Genomic DNA, 18,785 nt, shown 5'->3' on the forward strand with positions numbered 1-18,785 from the left:
AAGTCAGACTTCTTATGTTAGCATAATGTTAGGTGGCCAGAATATACAGTGTGCGCAATATGTAAATAGGCAATTGGTTGCTAACATGTTAGCCATAGCAACTTTGGAAGATTATAGCAGCTATTGCATTTTTAGCTTCTTATAGAGCTCCTCTCCCTCCAAGTGTAGAAAGAAAGAGGGAAAAAAAGCTATTCCGGCTTTAGTTTCTCCTTTTTTATGTCGTAAAAGAGAAAAATTTGATAAGGATGTACATGGATATGTCAAACATGGACGACATAGTGCGTTGAATTCCCTCGTTGGCATTAACCACTCTCCAGACAGTGTGTGGCAGGACTTAGGTTCATATTGTGTGTCCAATGTGTTCTAGGCTGATTCCACACATGACAGGGCGGTGAAGCGCGAGGAGGGAGAGAAACTAGCAAAGGTGAGTTTCAACGATACACACACGCAAGCACATGCAATTTGACATGTAACAAGGATATAAGACATGCTGTACTTAATCTGCCCACACAGCCATGTGGACCCCAAAACTCCCCCCCATATAGCTGCTGCGTCTTGATTAGTGTGTGTAATTATGTCTTCATGGAGGCGCATAATGTTGTTATTGTTTGGAGTAAATGACAGGGGGGCTTTGCTAACTTAATTTTCCAGGCCATTTCGCTCAGATCAGCTCTCAGAGGCATTTTAGAGTAAATATGAGCACAAGTGGTAGGGAGTAGCATGGTAGAAAAACTGCAGCTGTCAAGGTAACACACGCATTGGGAATATTAACAAACACAAACACATACACAGATTGAGATTACAACACCTGGGAGCATCTTTCATCAACTACATACTGTGCTCTCTATCTTTCTTAGAAATTAAATTAAGTCAGAAAACTCAGCACCCATCAGAATTATTGTTGAATAATTGGTATTGATCAGCGGCCCTCCCATCCTTCTCCAGGTACTTAAAACCATAGTTCTAAACCTAAACTCCTAATCCTAAATCACTCAAAAACCTCATCATTCTGTCATTTTCTCCTCATAAGGAAAGACGTACAAAAGTGCCACACACAAACACACACACACCTAGCAGCAGATGTTTCTCTGTTTCTCTGCAGGAGTTTGGAGTGCCCTTCATGGAGACGAGTGCTAAATCTGGACTGAATGTGGATCTGGCCTTCACTGCTGTGGCCAAGTGAGTCACGCACACAACAGCGCAGTATGAAGAGCACAGCAAGGATCCCCGTGCCCTCTGACTGAAATATACCTTTACCCTGAAGGAACACACATAGATGTTGAGTTGAGTTCGTGTGCTCTGCCTATTACGTGATTAGAACCGGGACATCAAAATCATCCATTTGTCCCTGGTAAACATGGTGCTCCATGAAAATATACTGTAGGAGAAAGTTGCATGATCTTAAAGCGAGAGTATGTAACAGATTTCATAAGCGGTTAAACACATTTCAGCACCATTCAGCACACTAAAGGCGTTTTGCTGCTACAGCCTTGCTTGCTCTGGTATGACCAGTAGCTTATGAAGGCTAACGTTAGCTAATGTTTGGGGTTTTTTAGAAAGATATTGCTGTGGGACATCAAAAGCTGAAGTTACTGAGTCAGTTTCTGATTTATTTGTGTGTTGGTTTGATGTGTTGTCACATACATAAATAAAAAGTAAATACACCATCCAGTACCTCACCGAGACACCTGTTTGTCAGGTCACCTAATGATGACGTCTTTAAAGCAAGACTCAACACCCACTTTACAATGTGTGGAACTCCCTCATCGCTCCACACAGATCTGTGTTCATCTGCCACTATTTTTCATCTCTTCTGTGGACATTTACGTCACGTTGCTTCATGTGCGTCATGATTTATTCTCTAAGTCTGATTCCATTGTCGCATTTTGCTTTTATCAATACACCAACTCTTCCACCTCAGCCAAGTGTAAAAAGTTTTTTGCGGTTACATCGCTGTCTCTGTCTCCCTCATTATATAAAGAGCTGCCGTGTGTCTGTTTGACCAAGGGCAGGGCTGAACTGTACGCGGACACACACACACACACACACACACACACACACACACACACACAGACACACACACACACACACACACATGCAAGGCAGAGAGGCCACAACAGACAAGAAAAAGCGTGCGCTTCGGCTGCATTCACACCAAATCGGCAATGCAGCACCTTCCTGTAGGGTTGTGCGGAGGTGTGGTCCAGTTTATTTGTGCTTTAGAACGTAACCGCTGTGAAACAGTCAGAACAAAAATTGTATTTCTCTGATTCACTGCTTTGTTCTCGCTAACACCGCTCCCTCTCTTTATTCACTCTCTAGTCTGGCCGACCACCGTTTATTTGTCTTTAAGATGATAATAATAATGATGAGAATACTATTTTAAGTGTGTGTCTCACTGAAATGTGTAGTGTTGGACAGTTTGTGTGGGAGCTGTTTTACATTTATAGCCCTGTTACGGTAACAGGCTGGCATGGTCTGGTGTTGCCAAGAATAGCACGACAGTCTGGCGCATAACAACCTGCAGATACTGAATATAAAACCAAATCTTTTCTTGCTGTTGTCCTCTAGCTCAGACTAACAACTTCTCAGTTTTTACATCTCTTGCTTCTCTTGTTCCTATGTTTTTTCGTCTCTTTCCATCACTTCACATCTGTAACTCTTCCAATTTCTCGTCGCTTCCACCCCATGTCACCCCACGTTTTAGTTCATTTCACTGCACTAGAGCATGTTGCATGTATATACATATATAAGATATATATAAAGTGGCGTCCAGAAGTCTGAAACCACTTTCCCATTCAAGGTTTTTTTTTTTTATCATGAATGATCTGTCTTAAATGATTTCAAAGTTCTTCAAATTTCAATATATATTAAAATTAATGGGAAACTGTAGCAGCATGGAAAGGCAAATTATTTAAGCTAAAATATATACTGTACTTTGGTAAACAGTCGGCAGTAACACAGGCCTGCGTTGGAATTAATGAAGTAAACATACAAAACTGACTGACACTTAATCTCATCACCATGGCAAAAAGAGTAATTGTGATAAATCTCACAAACCACAGTGCAGTTTGAACTTTTCCACCTCTCTTGGTTAGCAGAGCTCGCATAGCCTCACGTTACCGTCTCTGTCTCTGTCTCAGAGAGCTGAAGCACAGGACCATGAAGGAGCCTGACGAGCCAAAGTTTCAGCTGCAGGAGTACGTCGACAAAGAAATGAAGACTGCTGGCTGCTGCCGCTCATAGACCACATCCTAGCTGTGTGTGTATGCGTGTGTGTGTGCGTGTGTGTGTGTGTGTGTGTGAGAGAGGGAGAGAACAGGTACATTCTGTTAGAGTATGTAATATATCTGAGTTGGTGTGTCTGGGAATAATCTCAGCATTTTTAATATTTCTGTAAGTGTTGATATGGCCAATGTGCTCTCTCTCCTAACCCACCTTTCCACTGCAACTGTGAATGTAATATACTGTATACATGCATGTTCTCACACACACACACACACACACACACACACACACACACACACGCACACGCACACAAACGTACACACACACACACACACACACACAAACACACGCACAGAGACAGAGCTGTGTTCGTAAGTCTACTTCACAGCCTGTTTAATGTATTCTGTGCAGTTTTCCATAAATGTGATGTACATATTTTAAATGTAATTTTAATTTTGTGTTCTGAAATCTTTGTAGTTTGTAAATGCCTGTCTTGTTGAAACTAAAGTATATCAACACAAATATGTGAAATATTAAATCAGTCTTAAAGTAATACAACTAGATCTTATGAACACAATTGTACAGATACACTTCTGCACCTAACGTATGCTATCAAATGGCACTGTGTGCTGTTTATGTACAGGATACAATATGATAACTGTTTTTAATACTTGTACTTGTGATCATGATCATGACTACCATCATACTGATGCGTCTGTGAAATATGAATTGAGCTCTTGACATTTTTTACACAGATTGTTCAGTTTGAGTTTAAAGCTGCTGTTTCAAGCATTTTACATTAACAAATCTCCTGAAGTAATTATTAGACCTACAATTTAGAAAACAGCACCATCGGCAAAAGACTGTAGGAGTCCATTGACCACTACTGTATTTTCTTATTTTACTTATGTGAGGAGAAATGAGTTGTATTGGATTAAGGCAAATAACAAGAAGACTGTGTTGGTCGTCCATTGAAAATGAGTTCCAACATGTTAAATGCACGAGACAGAGACAAAAAACATCTTTTTTGACTTGGTTGACACAAAGCAACAGGAATCTTGTGACATTTGGGCTAAACCTGGATTTAAAAAAACGAGTTAGCTATTGCGTTTGGAATGTCATTTACCCATGGAATCAATAGTTTGACAAAAAAAACAAAAAACAAACATAAAAAAACTTCACTCAAGGTCTACTTACCAGCCATTTCTGGATCTTTCCATCACATCTCATGGTCTTCATTAGCGGATGCAGTTGAGCTGCTGATGAGGACCGGATCAGCTCCATCAGCTTTAAGATTTAACAAGATTGATTTATTTAATTTAATCAAGATTTTATTCAATGGGACAACTCCATACATTAAGCAAGGTCCATCCACTGATAAAGACAGTGAGATGTGGTGGAAAGCTCCAGATAAAGCTATTAAGTGGACCTTAGATTCAAATTTTTTTTTAGTTGAATATTGCTTTTTGGAGAAAGATTATAGATAAGTCTCAACTTTTTGTAAGCATCACAGTGAATTTTAAACTATACAGTATATTGTGTAAATATTTAAAACTGCTACACCAAAAATCTTGATATTTTTACGCCACTTTAACAGGTATTATTTCAGAGCATAAAAATGTTAAAAACAAAACCAAAAAAAAAAAACTGTGTAAAAGCAAGCATGAGTACAGCAGACAGTCAAAGTACAAGTCCTGTAGTTTCCAACCAAGGTCACAAAATTTAGAAAACTCATCCTCAAAGAAGTCTTGAGAATTAGTTCAATATGGAAGAAGGCTAAGTTGAACCTATTTGTCACTTGTTTTTCCCTCCTGAGGTTTTGTAGTTCCTGTCATTCCATAGCGATGTACCCATTGTTACTAGATCTTTGCTGAACTAATGTTGCGCTATGGCTCCAGTCCCCAAGGGTAGGGTAGAGGGAAAGGTAATTGGAAAGTTGGTAGTGGGCTGAGAGATGCTGCTATTGGGTGTTGGTTTCAAGGCGGAATTGTCCACAGTAAAATGCAGGAAAGATGGAGGATTCATGAGTAAAGGAGGCTTTTCAACAGCTTCTTTGAATCGATAACTTTCACAGACTTTTTTCCCACTGATTCTACCCAGTGGTAGGAACACTAATTCATTTTATGTCAGATGTTTTATCGAAAATGGTTCTGCTAATGTTAAAAATACTATACACATTATTTAATGTATTGTTCACTTGTAATCTGTATACTGTATCTTAATTGAAATTATTTGTATTGTATCAATTCCAGGTATTCACATTAAAGAATCAATTCACAATACATGAGTTGTTCTTACCCGTGGATGAGCAGTGATGAAGCTCAGACATGGATCTGCGGCACCATCATGTGGCCGTCACTTGTTAATACACTATGAACTTGTGCATTACAGTACAAGGAATTATCGTGTAAAGCATTATCTCTTTATAGCCCCTTGGATAATGGAAACTTGCCTCAATCACTCTCTTGATGTTTGTATTTCATAATAAAAGCAACCAAATGAGCGTGGGGATACATCCATTGATAAGGTTAAAAATGTTTTAGTTCCCATTGGGTACTCAACCTCAAAACTCAAATCCGGTCCAAATTGGAAAAAGATGGCACATCATTAAAGCAAAACATGTCTGTAGAACGTCAATCCCTTAAAGTCCCCTTCCACTCAAAAATGTGTTTTTCTTATTGTTGCTTCATTTGGATGTTTGACCTTCACTGTGCAGAGTGACGTATTTGCAGATTCTGAGACTAGAAGTTTCTTTTCACATTTGTCTGCGGAAGGACTGAAGTTTCTTTGTGCTCATCCTAAATTTCAGCTTAACACGTGGGTGTACGAGCAGGATTTATGATGTCACAAGGTTGGACGCTGATCATAGCTCAGTATGCAAAACTCAGAAGTGTGGAGTGTGGAAATGTGGAAACCTGAAACGTCTAGTGTACATACAGGCAGAAAGGACTTTAGAGTAGCAGGAAGTGTCCAGCAGTTGAACTTTTGAGAGGAACAATATTTACATATTCAAAGATTCTGAATTTTTCAATGAAGGAGAAGGAGGAGATGTCATTTTATGAATTCTAAACGAGGCAATTTTAACTTTTTTTGTGGAAACATGTAAGGCTCACATTATTCCAAGCTGAGGATTTTTATATGCTTTAAAACATGTTAAATTTGGATGGTGTGTACAGCTGAAACCTATTAAACATGGCCTTTTGGCTATACTGGAAGCAGCTCTTTGTGCTGAGCATCTTCTCCAATTTACGTAGAGGTCTGTGCTTCGTGATTCCTAACATCTAACATCATCATCATCGGTTTTCACTACCTGCTTTTCGTATTGCCTCATTAATGAATAGAACCAACCATGTAGAGATTTACATTTCTACATTGATTCTAAGAAACGTGACGATAAAAGATTAACCACCTAAATAGAAATAAAAACGTGTGCAAAGCCTGAAATCTTAGTTGTACCCTTCTACACAGTGGATGTCAGAAGGTCGTTTTCAGATTCATCTACTGAAGGGAGAAAGTTTCTCGGTGCTCCCCTTAAATCTGACTTTAACACGTGGACTTACCACTAATATTTTGTGACATCACAGCTCAAGTGTGATGTGGACACTTGAAGCCTCCAGTCCATACACTGATTCTGGACTTATCGTTGGAGAAGGAGGCATCTTGTGTCCAGCAGTAGAACTCGTAGTAGATGTTATTTTAAGAATTTTTAGCAAGATAATTGGACCTTTATTGTGGAAAACTGCATCAAAACCATATCCATTTGAGCTGTGTAGGAGTCTGTAAGTATGGACTGTGTTATGTGTAATATACTTACTGTATTATTTAACTTGTGGTTTAGGAAATCTGCAAGTTAAGCTGAATAATACCACGCTCACATCCTTTTAAATGTGTACAAATCTGCTCCAAGTACCTTAGGATATTAGAATATCTCATTTTCAAATGTCAACTCAGTTTTCAAAACTATGAGAGTATTAAACTATTAAACATTTTAATTTCTTCAGGCTTTCAGTTTAATCCAGCGTGGCTCTTGCTGCTGCTGATGGCGATGAAGGAGACATAATCACTCTACATAGTGTTCCTGTCCACTTTTGTTCTCTCTGTGTGTTATTGTGTCCTTCCAAGTGAGTGGAAGATTAGTTTCCATGCATACATGATCAACACTGTGTTCAGACAGGCTTTGACTCAGACTCTGACTAATAGTTTGTTCCAATTTCCTTAAAACATCCCAGTCTGGAACCCTCTGACAATGACACCCAGAAATATTTTCCCACTCTCTTTTGTTTACTAGATTCGGTGGCACTCATTAGAAGATGGGCAATATGAGGCCCATATTGACCTATTGATAATATGACCTGGAGGAGTTTTGTTACATAATGTCTCATGGTAAAATCACTTTAATTAAATATAATTGACAGCCAAGCTTATCTGATTTTCTATGGCACTGCACTGCAGCTAAATATTTACTAAACTTGAAGTCACTATGTTCCATTCTGTCAAGTGTGAATCATTAATCATTCACTTTCATCATCTGCACTTGCTAAGCTGTGGTAAACCTTTCAGAAACCTCTGGTCTACCACGAAATAACGGCTCTTTATATTTTGCTAAATGAACAAAACATTTAAAATGCACCCCTGATCTCTGTTCAAAGTAATAAGTAGTAATACTGGAGAAACAAATTTAGTCCTTTACACAAAAGTAACATGAATTTGTTAATTAATTACAAGTTCTGCCATTTACATAAAAATATACACCAGTTTCCCAGAATGCAAAGAAGGTTTTTGCAGTTCCTTTTAGTTTTTTTTACACTTGGTTGCCGCGTGATTAGGTCAACAGTGGCCCTTTGTGATCGCGCTGGTGCAAGCTGTGTGTATGCTCAGCAGGGGTCAGACTTGTATCACAGATTTACTAAGTAGCCACAAGCAGAACTTTGTGCTCTCTCCCGCTGTTTTTTTCCACTGAAGAATGAATGGAAAGGAGAAAGGAGCATTCAACTGTGTGTTTGTGACAGTTTCCAGTTATGCAACATCTCTTTAAGTTAAATAATTATTTCAAAACAGTGAAGTGCATCATCCAGTTACATTCTGTCAGATTTTCTATCCCCTTTATTTCTTTCCTACAGTGTTAGTGTTAAGGCCATGTTGTCAAGAAGACACTACTCAACAATATTGGTCCGTTTCCATTCCCCCATTTTTTCATGTGTTTGCAGTGATTTGTGGTGTAAAGCCAAGACCAGATTACCAACTGGGAAAAGCGGCATACCGGGGCCCCACAAGCTCCATGATCATTGTATGTCAGTCGATTTTGGGTCATTTGATTAATTTTCAAAGTCATTGTGGACTTTGCTCCACTTAAGTACAATACCAATTAAGACAAGTCCTGCATTATTACCTAATCCTGTTGTCTTGCCTCATGTGATCCTGTTCTAAAATGTAGTTTTAAGAACTTAAAAGAATCGTCTTTTTGGGAGATATTTGCTTCCTTGCCGAGACTTACAGGTAAAGATACTACTGGCATATCTGTCTGGTAAATATAAAGCTATGGCTAGCAGTCAGTTAGCTTATCTTAGCATAAAGACTGGGGAAAACAGTCAGCCTGGCTTTGTCCGAAGGTAACTGGGCTAGCTGTTTCCAGTCTTTATGCTAAACTGAGCTACCAGCTGCTGGCTGTAGAAGGATATATATCGGACAAACATGGGAGTGGTATCAATCTTCTCCTCTAACTCTTGGCAAGAGAGCAAATAAGTGTATCTCCCAAAATGTTGAACTAATGCCTAAACTACTTTTGTTTATATTTTAGTTCAGTTTTAGACAGGTAATTTTATTCCGGCATTGGAAGAGTGGTTGGTTTCTTGGTTACGGGCAAGTGATGACGCTGCCACATGTAGCCTGTTGTGTGCACTGTGCTTGACGGAAACTTGGAGATGACAGGGTACATACACAATGCTCAGAGGGCACGCAGTGTGTGTAAAGGGGCAAATAGGAACCCAACAGCAAAAATTTGCCCTCACGTTGCCTAACAGGTAAAGTTTGGCCATGTGTGAAGCACCCCAGATTTCAAACGAACTTGGCCTCTTCAGTCTTTCTGCGGATGGTCTTGGCTTACTGTCAGATGATTGATGTTGCGAAGCTCAGTCGCTAATTATTTATCTATATACAAATCCTCCTTATGGTAACAATTTTCTCCACAATTTTTATTTCCTTCCACGGAAAAAGAGCGAAGCAGAAAACAAAGAATGGGCCCAGGAGTGGTCACGCTTCCTGAATGTGTGTAAATGTGTTCACTGGTGTGAATAAGTAAATAGTACACAGTCACAGTCATGCCACTTGCTGACAGAGGCCCTCATATGACTTAGCAAGGGCCATCTGTTGCGCTCTCTGTGTCATTAGCCCTACCTGAGGGCACCGTAACCCCAATGGCTCTCCTGCAATGGTCAATGTGTGTATGTGCGTCTGATTGTGTATGTGCTCATCCCTCATTAGTTGCCAAGCAGTCCACTCTACTGGGCTAAAGTGACCAGGAACCCCAAACAGAGCCATGCGGTCGGTGTATCTGTGTGTGTGCGCGTGTGTGAATGCCTCGTCGACAAGGCATCATCCCTTACGTTTCTGGAAAATCTTTAAGTCTTCCCACTAAGTGTGCACGCTCCCAGTGCACACAGAGCAGCCCACCTGTGCTATTTTAAAAGATCCTTGTTCACGGTTATTGCTATAGCCTGGAGCAGTAACACAAACACCACCAGATATTCAGCTCTGGGTTATTTTTAACGTGAGGCGGTGATCAGAGAATGAGCACAAAGTGAGGAGGAGGGTGGTCTTTTTCTTGTTGTTGTCTGGGTTTTGCTGTTATTGTCTGTTTCAGTGTGTTTCTTCTTTTGAGCCACAAGACCCTTCATTGTTGTCCATTCCATTACAGTTTTTATTTGATTGCCGTATGCAAGTTTATATCTTATCACACACAATATGTCAGGGGGGGTCTGTAGATCTTAGATTGCATTTAACTAAGATCTTTTAACCCTACATTGTGCTTGAATTCCCTAATAAAATTTTTAAAGACATGTTTATCTTTATAGCGTCATTCTTTTGCAGCATCATCTACCTGCATGGTTTTTCTTTTGATTTTTTTTTTGCATGTGATGCCACCCTGTGCCGTATAACATTATGTTGCAGAGGCCAGACAGTTGTGGACGGGACTACACTGGAATAGACTGGATAAGAATGGACTGGACTACACTAGATCGAATTAGAATTAGAATAGGTTAAATAAAACTGAACTGGACTAAAATGCACTGTATTGGACTGGGCTCCAATTAATTGGATTAGATTGGGTCGGACTTGAATATACTGGACTTCACTGGATTGGATTGGGATGAGTTAGACTGGATCTGAATGGACTAGAATGTACTAGATTGGACTGGCCAACATTGGATTGGATTGGACTGAATTGGAATAGCCTGGCTTTGATTTGTAAGGCCTGGACTGGACTAGTTTGGATTGGATTACATCAAACTGGACAGGACTGGAAGGTACTGTGCTGGACTAGCCTACGTCGGAGTGGAATAGATTAGACTGAACTGAACTTGAATGCACTGGACTGGACTGGACTAGGTTGGATTGGAATGGATTTGCTTGAATTGGATTGAGCTGGACTGGCCTGGCATGGCCTGGCCTGGACTGGACTAGACTAAACTGGACTGGACTAGAATCGATTGGATTAGATCACACTGGACTGGCATAGTTTGCACTGTACTAGACTAGACTGGATTGTATCGTACTAAATTAACCGGACCCCATCTGGATTGTTTTGGTACGTTATGTCACAGGAGGTCACGTAAGAACAGAAATTTGAGTGGCACGTAAAAGACAAGAATGTGTAAATCGCAAACTGTCCGAGAGAAAGAAAGGACACAAAGGGGAATGAGATTAATGCATAGAACAACAAATGCTCCCTCTTGTCTCCCTTATAGTGTATGATTCTTTTGGGATCATGGGAATATTTTGGCTCCTTTGTTATCACAGTGCATCGCCCCTGACCGGCCCCTCTGGTTATTTTTAATGTTGGTGATGGGAATGTGGTGTTACAGTTCTTGTAAGTGAAGCCTAATGATCTAATTTAAATAGACCGACTATCAATATTGCGCATAAACACTTCCTTAATCTTTACTGGCACGCGACTGCTGACAGTAATGTGGGGGATTTAGTTGTCATTGGCACGTGCGAATGGAGCGGCATTAGTATCCGTGTTTGTGTGTCGTGTGTGTCTGCATCTGGTATTTGTTATGGTGACGGCCTGCCTTCCAGCTATGCAGCCCCATTTAGATAAGCCTCCTCTCCACTCAGCCGAAGAACGTCAACAAACACTGAGGAAAACCTCCTGCTGCGACACACACACACAAACACACACACACACACACACACACACACACACACACACACACACACACACACACACACACACACACACACAAGCACAAATGCTCTGCTCAGTTTGTTTACTTTCTCTTTGGAGTAGTCAGGACGGGCCACGTGCATCCCCTGTACTGTATGTTTTCATCCATGATTCCACCCTCGTTGACATTTACCTGTTAAGATGAGACTACAAATGAAGAGGAGGAAGGGAATAGCAAACAATGAATACTCCAAGTGAAATGAAAGCCCCTTTTAAACAGAGGTCCCACTATATTGTTGTTAAGAAGACCCCTCATTATGCCGGCTTCGCTTGTTTACACTGAACCAAAGAAAGCCGGCACATGGTTTTAGACAGCACGCCGGTGTTCTGGAATCAGAGGTGTGACATGTAACCCAACGCCGTCTGCGTCTATCCCGCCATGCCAGCTCTCCCTTTTACGCAGGCGTTGATCCGGCTCTGTGACTACCTCCGCTGTCGGCTTAAGGCGGAAACAACAACGCCCCCTCATCCCATGTTCGTCCCTTTTAGACAGAACAGCGTGGTGGAATCAAGGTACAACATTCCCGCCTTGAACAGGGGGTGTAAAGGGGCTTATGTGGGGGAGGTACTTCACATGGGTGTCTTATCATCTTGGGGAGTCATTTATTGTGGGAATATGTAGTTATTTGCTCATTGATTTACAAGGACAGGCTGTGGGCAAGGCATGCAGGGAGAGCGTGGTGAGAGGTAAGCATACAGGCAAGAGGAAAACATGTTATGACAAAATTTCCCTCCTCCAGCCTCTGCCTCTATCCATGTGATATTTAATCATTGATAAAAAAAACAAATACATTATGAAAGAGAAAGTAGCGTACAGTTGTTACATACTGTACACTCAAGACCGCAACAACAATACAAAAAAACACCAAAAAACAATCATACAATCACACACTTATACAAAATAGATATAGGCTGAAAAATATTGCACCTGGAAATGGTTTATTCAGTGAAATTGTGAGAACTGGCTGAAAATCAGAACAACTTTATAATTCTGCAAATCACCATAATGTCATTATCCTTTTCAGTGCCGGAAGCTTGCTGGCTAACTGACTACCTGCGGGGCTGCAAACAACTGGATGGCCTGATGCATAACAGCTAAAAAGCTGTTCGAGTGCCCTCTGTTTGGAACACTCTGACTCTCTGCCTCCTCAAAGGACGGCACCGTCCTGACAGTCTGCTTAGGGTGAGCAGCGCAAATTTCAACGCAAAAGATGGACACGTGGATCGTAAGGACGTTGTTGCTGGATAAGGCAAAGATAAAACTAAATAAATGCGCTATTGTTTTTTATGCCTTTGCGCAGGCAGCTGCCATGGCCAGAAGCATGGTGATTTTGGGTTGTCATCCGTCTGTCCGTCCCATTCTTGTGAACGCGATATCTCAGGAATGCTTTTTAGGGAATTTCTTCAAAACTGGCACTGATTAGATTTTGGTGGTCAAAGGTCAAAGGTCAAGGTCACTCTGACCTCACAAAACACGTTTTTGGCCATAACTGAAGAAATCATATGCTAATTATCACAAAATTTCACTCAAATGTCTAATAGGTTAAATGATCAAGTGATGACATCTTCTATCCCAAAGGTCAGAGGTCAACGTGGCTGTGACATCGTAATGTTCTGCAAAAACACTTTTCTGGCCATTATTCAACGCAGGAACAGAAGGGGAGATTGTGACCGTATTTCACATTTGGTCGGAAACTGAATTGGTGACATTAATCTTGGGTGTCCACCTTGAAAATGTGGTGACTGAATAGATCTCTTGTGCGGTTGAAGATGTGTTTTAGAACGTTGTTGTTTTTTTGTAGCTTCTTCGCAGCAACATCCATATTTGAAACATTGTCTACAGAACTTACACACTAATACAGTAGAAATACAGCAGAGCGAGAGCAGCAAATTTTAACAAAGTCAAATCCAATCAATTCTATTTATATATACTTATATCACAAATCAAAAAATACATTTTTTACCTTTTATTAAATTCCTTCAAAGTCTTCACTACATGTCTAGACAGACATTGATGATCAGTGCAACTTGAGTTGTTGCTGGATAAGGCAAAGATAAAACTAAATAAATGCGCTTATTGTTTTTATGCCTTTGCGCAGGCAGCTGCCATGGCCAGAAGCATGGTGATTTTGGGTTGTCATCCGTCTGTCCGTCCCATTCTTGTGAACGCGATATCTCAGGAATGCTTTTTAGGGAATTTCTTCAAAATTGGCACTGATTAGATTTTGGTGGTCAAAGGTCAAAGGTCAAGGTCACTCTGACCTCACAAAACACGTTTTTGGCCATAACTGAAGAAATCATATTCTAAATATCACAAAATTTCACTCAAATGTCTAATAGGTTAAATGATCAAGTGATGACATCAGGTCAGAGGTCAACGTGGCTGTGACATCGTAATGTTCTGCAAAAACACTTTTCTGGCCATTATTCAACGCAGGAACAGAAGGGGAGATTGTGACCGTATTTCACATTTGGTCGGAAACTGAATTGGTGACATTAATCTTGGGTGTCCACCTTGAAAATGTGGTGACTGAATAGATCTCTTGTGCGGTTGAAGATGTGTTTTAGAACGTTGTTGTTTTTTTGTAGCTTCTTCGCAGCAACATCCATATTTGAAACATTGTCTACAGAACTTACACACTAATACAGTAGAAATACAGGAGAGCGAGAGCAGCAAATTTTAACAAAGTCAAATCCAATCAATTCTATTTACATATACTTATATCACAAATCAAAAAATACACTTTTTACCATTTATTAAATTCCTTCAAAGTCTTCACTACATGTCTAGACAGACATTGATGATCAGTGCAACTTGAGTTGTTGCTGGAGGTGTACATATGCGAGGTGGTAGTTCTTTGAGATGAAAACAAAGTTCCCTGTTGATTCTTTCAGTGCTGCAGGAATAATAAAGCTATGACCTATTTCAAGATTAGATGCAATTATGCTATATCAGGGTGACACTGACAGGACATGTCGTATTTCTTCATGCCTTAATTATTTTCCCACATTTCAGTCCCTAATCAATCTTTTACAGCTTTTTCCAATGTGACCCTGATCTGCGGTTTTTCTTCCTACGTTAGAATAATAATTCTTTCACTTGGTGTTTTGTTATTTTCAGGTATAATCTGAATTTTTTTCAATTCCCTGACTTCTCCTAAATATTAGGAAAAGTTGGACGCTATGCATCTACAGGAGAACTGCTTGCAAGGCTGTAAACTCTTAGTGTTCCTAAGATACAAACAAGAAAAAGACGGCACACTTAATATTTCCCTCCTCTTTAAAATCTTAGACTATTAATAAAAGCCTTCACTTCGAAACCACTTGATTTCATACTTACTGCCATATTTCGGAAGTAAGTATATTCCATGCAGCTTTTTATTTGATGTATTCGATTGTTTTGATCTCTGTTGCTGGTTTGATGAGGAACAAAAAAAAAAAAAAAAAACCCAAACCCAAAAACACTGCTTTAAATCATTTGGCTTTTCAAGCACTTCATTGGAAAGAGCTGAACATTGACGGCTGATGACACATAACAGTAAAATGTTTCCCGACAGCAGGAAGCAAGACTGCAGAGCCCTCTTTACCTGCTTGCCAAAGCCAAGTCATTGTTGAAAAAAAAGCACCAGCAGCCTCATGACTCCGTGGCTAAAGTTAGACCAGGAGAAACACTCAAGGGACCCAGTATGGAGCGAAGTTTTACAGTCATGCACAGGCAAGTTAGTTGCAATCATGACTCACAATGCTGCTACATTTAGGGCCCGAGCACCGACTGGTGCGAGGACCCTATTGAAACTGTTAGGTATATACTTATCATTATTAGGACAAGATGTTGTTAAATCTACCCCAAACTTCACTTGTTTGATAAGAGTCTCGACCTGAAGACATCTACGTGTCAATATTCAGGCATAGTCGTAGCGCCACCTACTGGTAACATGAAATGACGTGTTATACTTTCATGTACTCCTCCTAGCGGGTTGACTTGATCTATTTCACAATAAATCAGAAAAGCCTTAAGACCTTGATTATGCTATATGCTGAAGCTTGTCAAGTTTAAAGTCAAAAGACGGGGGCTCAAGCCCCTTTTAGGGGCTTTGCACGCCCCAGCCTAAGTGCATGATTCAAATGGTGGACACAGTAAGATATGTTTAACTCATTGGTTTTGTATCCAACGATCATGCAAAGCCATGTCATATGACACTGTGTATTGTCCGTTCAATGCTGCTTGCAGCTTTAATGGGACTGCGTTGGAATACGAGTCGCAGATTGGAATAAGTTGCTGTTTTCTTACATGCACTGAATGCAGACAAGAATCTCATCAGTCTGGGTTAGATTTAAGGCCCCCTGAGGCCTTTTATTTCAATAATAAACTCTGGATGAATGACCCAATGAGCATATGGGAAGTTGCCTCACATTAATATAAACACCACAAGTTCGAAAGGGTTGAATATCCAATGTGATTTACAGTGGCGTGGCGTGACTTCTTCCACTAGGCGGGGCTATGGCCCTAGGTAGGTAGCTCTGTGTATTTTGGATGTGAGCATGTAACGTGCAATGTAGCAAAGAGCCAGCTGCTGTGTGGCTAGCTGTTTCTAAAAGTTTAAAAAAGTATCTTTGGGTGGCCACTTAGCAACTCCTTTCACTTTATAATCATAACCAGAGTAACACAACGATCTGTGTATGTTTTGGCTGCATCCAGAGGGTAAATGTTATCTAATAAGGAAGCAGCATTAACAATAACAATAATAATAATAATACTTGTTATTGTTATAATAATCATTGTTTACACTAATAATGCTTCCTTGTTAAATAACATTTGATTGGTTGAATGTAGACTACAAACATACACTGCAGTGGAGTGGGGAAGAGAACTGGGCGTTAGATGCGCAGTTCGTGGAACTGTCAGAATTGTCTCTGGCAGCTTGACAGAGCGGGAACGGGGGCGGGCAGGATTAAACTTTTAGCTGCTGAAATATTTTTTTTCAGACAGCTCTGATTCAGGTCAGGATTTACCATAATGACGGCTGCTTCGCTCCAAACAGTTTCACCGTGTGAACCTGGACTGTGTGTGTGAAACAGCCAACCTTTTGGATGTGTTGATACCGCTCGCTAGCACAACTCTGAATATAGCACTTCCCTTGATCACGTCCAGAAGGCTGTCTAATATTTAAGTCCTTCAGCTGGTCAACTTTGTAATGATTATTTGGAGTTAATGGATGAGATTTATATTATCTTCAGACCAGTCACACAATTCTAGGAAAAAGACACATCACTTATTACTGCTTTGTCAAACCCCTCCCCCAAAATAGTGAGTGTCCAATCATAGCTTAGCAACAGTAGGAGTGATGTTCCTTACATAGAGTTTGGGGGTGTTATTTTGAACACTTCTGCGTTCATCAGGTGATGCACACTGGACAAAAAACATTTTTCCCGTACACAGTTGAAAAGGAGCAAACAATGGTTGTTGGCTGGAAATGAGAAGCCTTCTTTAGTGTACTTCGGTGTGAAATTAATACCAGTTGTTTCAAAAGGTACTAAGAATTCTGAGTAGTAAATCTGACCCTGTTATCAGTGCAATCTGCACATAAGCAGCGCTAGATTAGAAGACAATATGTACGTTCCATGTAGGTTCCGTATCCTTTTTATGAATAAACAACAGTCAAAGGGAGAGTCTACTGCAGAATTCCCAGGTTGGGGTTGCAGGTCTGAACATGGGGAGAATCATCTGGTTGAGAGCAGGTCCGCGAATTTGCCGTGAATCACCCCAGGCACGTAGTATGGCTTCAGATGTCTGGTACCGATACAGAGTTAGCTGTCTTCTCCAAACCCCCTGCCACAAGTGTAAATATGGACAGTTGTCATAGCAACATCTGTACAGGTGGCTGGCAATGTCCGTGTATGTCAGTCTGGCAATCAGATGAGTGGAGATGGTGATTACAGAGGCTGAATCTGTGTGTGTGTGTGTGTGTGTGTGTGTGTGTGTGTGTGTATCCCTCATCTCTACCATGTAATTTTATTTGAGAATAAGCAGCTTCTCTCTTTGTCTTCTTTTCCTTCATCTCCATATTCTCCTTCTTCTTTCCTTTCCCTGTCCTTCCTCTGCTGTTTTCTGTCTTGCAGGCAGTCACGGATAGCGCATAGTGGGCAAATGGTTGAATACAGCTAAAAACCCAGAATAATCTATTTGTCATTTGTCTATTTCGATCGCCTTTGTGCTGGCTTGTGTCAGTGGGCATTTGCCGTTTTGAGCTGTTAGTGGTGCTCATGCTGGGAACCTATAAATATGCTGTTTTTATTTGCAAATGAAAGCCAAGCATTCAGCTTCTTCGACAATCAGGACCGTATCGTTGTTCTGGTTGGTCTGTGGTGCTTGGAGCTAAATGCTAACGTCATCGAGCCAACATGCTCCCGACTATAATGCCAACAAGCTGATGTTTAACACGTATAGCATTTACCTAATGTTTCTATCTGAAGCCAGAAATCCCAGTCAGAACTGTTCAAACTGCAAGACGGGGGACCAAAAACGCTGACAAACCAGGAATCTATCCGACTGTCAGAAAGCAAGACTGTTGATTGTTCAGGCAGTCGATCAGGCACCGCTCCCCACCTCAATCTCCACATCAAATGAAGTTCTGGCCGATTCTAAACTTAACTGGCAGCGATCAAATTAGGGCAAATATTAATAAACTAGTTATATGTGACTATTCAACATTGAAAAGTGCAGTATTTAGAGACATACAACATACTGTATATCTGTGAGTTCGTCTGACTCTGGCTGAATGCCACCCAAAAACCCAACTATCCCTTCATATGATGAGAACACAAACAACAAAATCCTTTTTGTGTCCCAAAGGGAGTATAGTTGAAACAGAAAAATTGACGTGACAATTTGTATGAAGTTGTGCAGCGCACGCACACATACACACATTCGCACACATAGTGAGGATTTGGATGTCCCAGTGCCTTCCAGTAACTTGAGTCAGTGAGGGATTACCCTGTGTGAACACAGTAAACCTGTTAACCTAGAAAACAACACTAGAGTGCTTCATGTATTCATTACTCTGCTGGTTAAAAAGCGCATGTTTGTTGTAGTAGAGTTTCCAGCAGTTAG

General features: G+C 40.5%; 1 protein-coding gene across 7 annotated transcripts in view; it reads left to right on the top strand.

The window, feature by feature from the left end:
• LOC120794107 (ras-related protein Rab-26) overlaps positions 1–4,875 on the top strand; it is a 94,338-nt gene extending 89,463 nt beyond the window's left edge. For all 7 annotated transcript variants that reach the window (XM_040134782.1, XM_040134789.1, XM_040134787.1 and 4 more), the window contains exons 7-9: positions 368–424; positions 1,103–1,179; positions 3,144–4,875. In XM_040134782.1, the coding sequence (XP_039990716.1) occupies positions 368–424; positions 1,103–1,179; positions 3,144–3,246 (237 nt within the window). In that variant the 3' untranslated portion in view covers positions 3,247–4,875. The remainder of the gene's footprint in view (positions 1–367; positions 425–1,102; positions 1,180–3,143) is intronic.
• Positions 4,876–18,785: the final 13,910 nt, after the last annotated feature.

This window comes from Xiphias gladius, chromosome 9 (genome assembly GCF_016859285.1).
Source record: "Xiphias gladius isolate SHS-SW01 ecotype Sanya breed wild chromosome 9, ASM1685928v1, whole genome shotgun sequence".
Lineage (NCBI taxonomy): Eukaryota > Metazoa > Chordata > Actinopteri > Istiophoriformes > Xiphiidae > Xiphias > Xiphias gladius.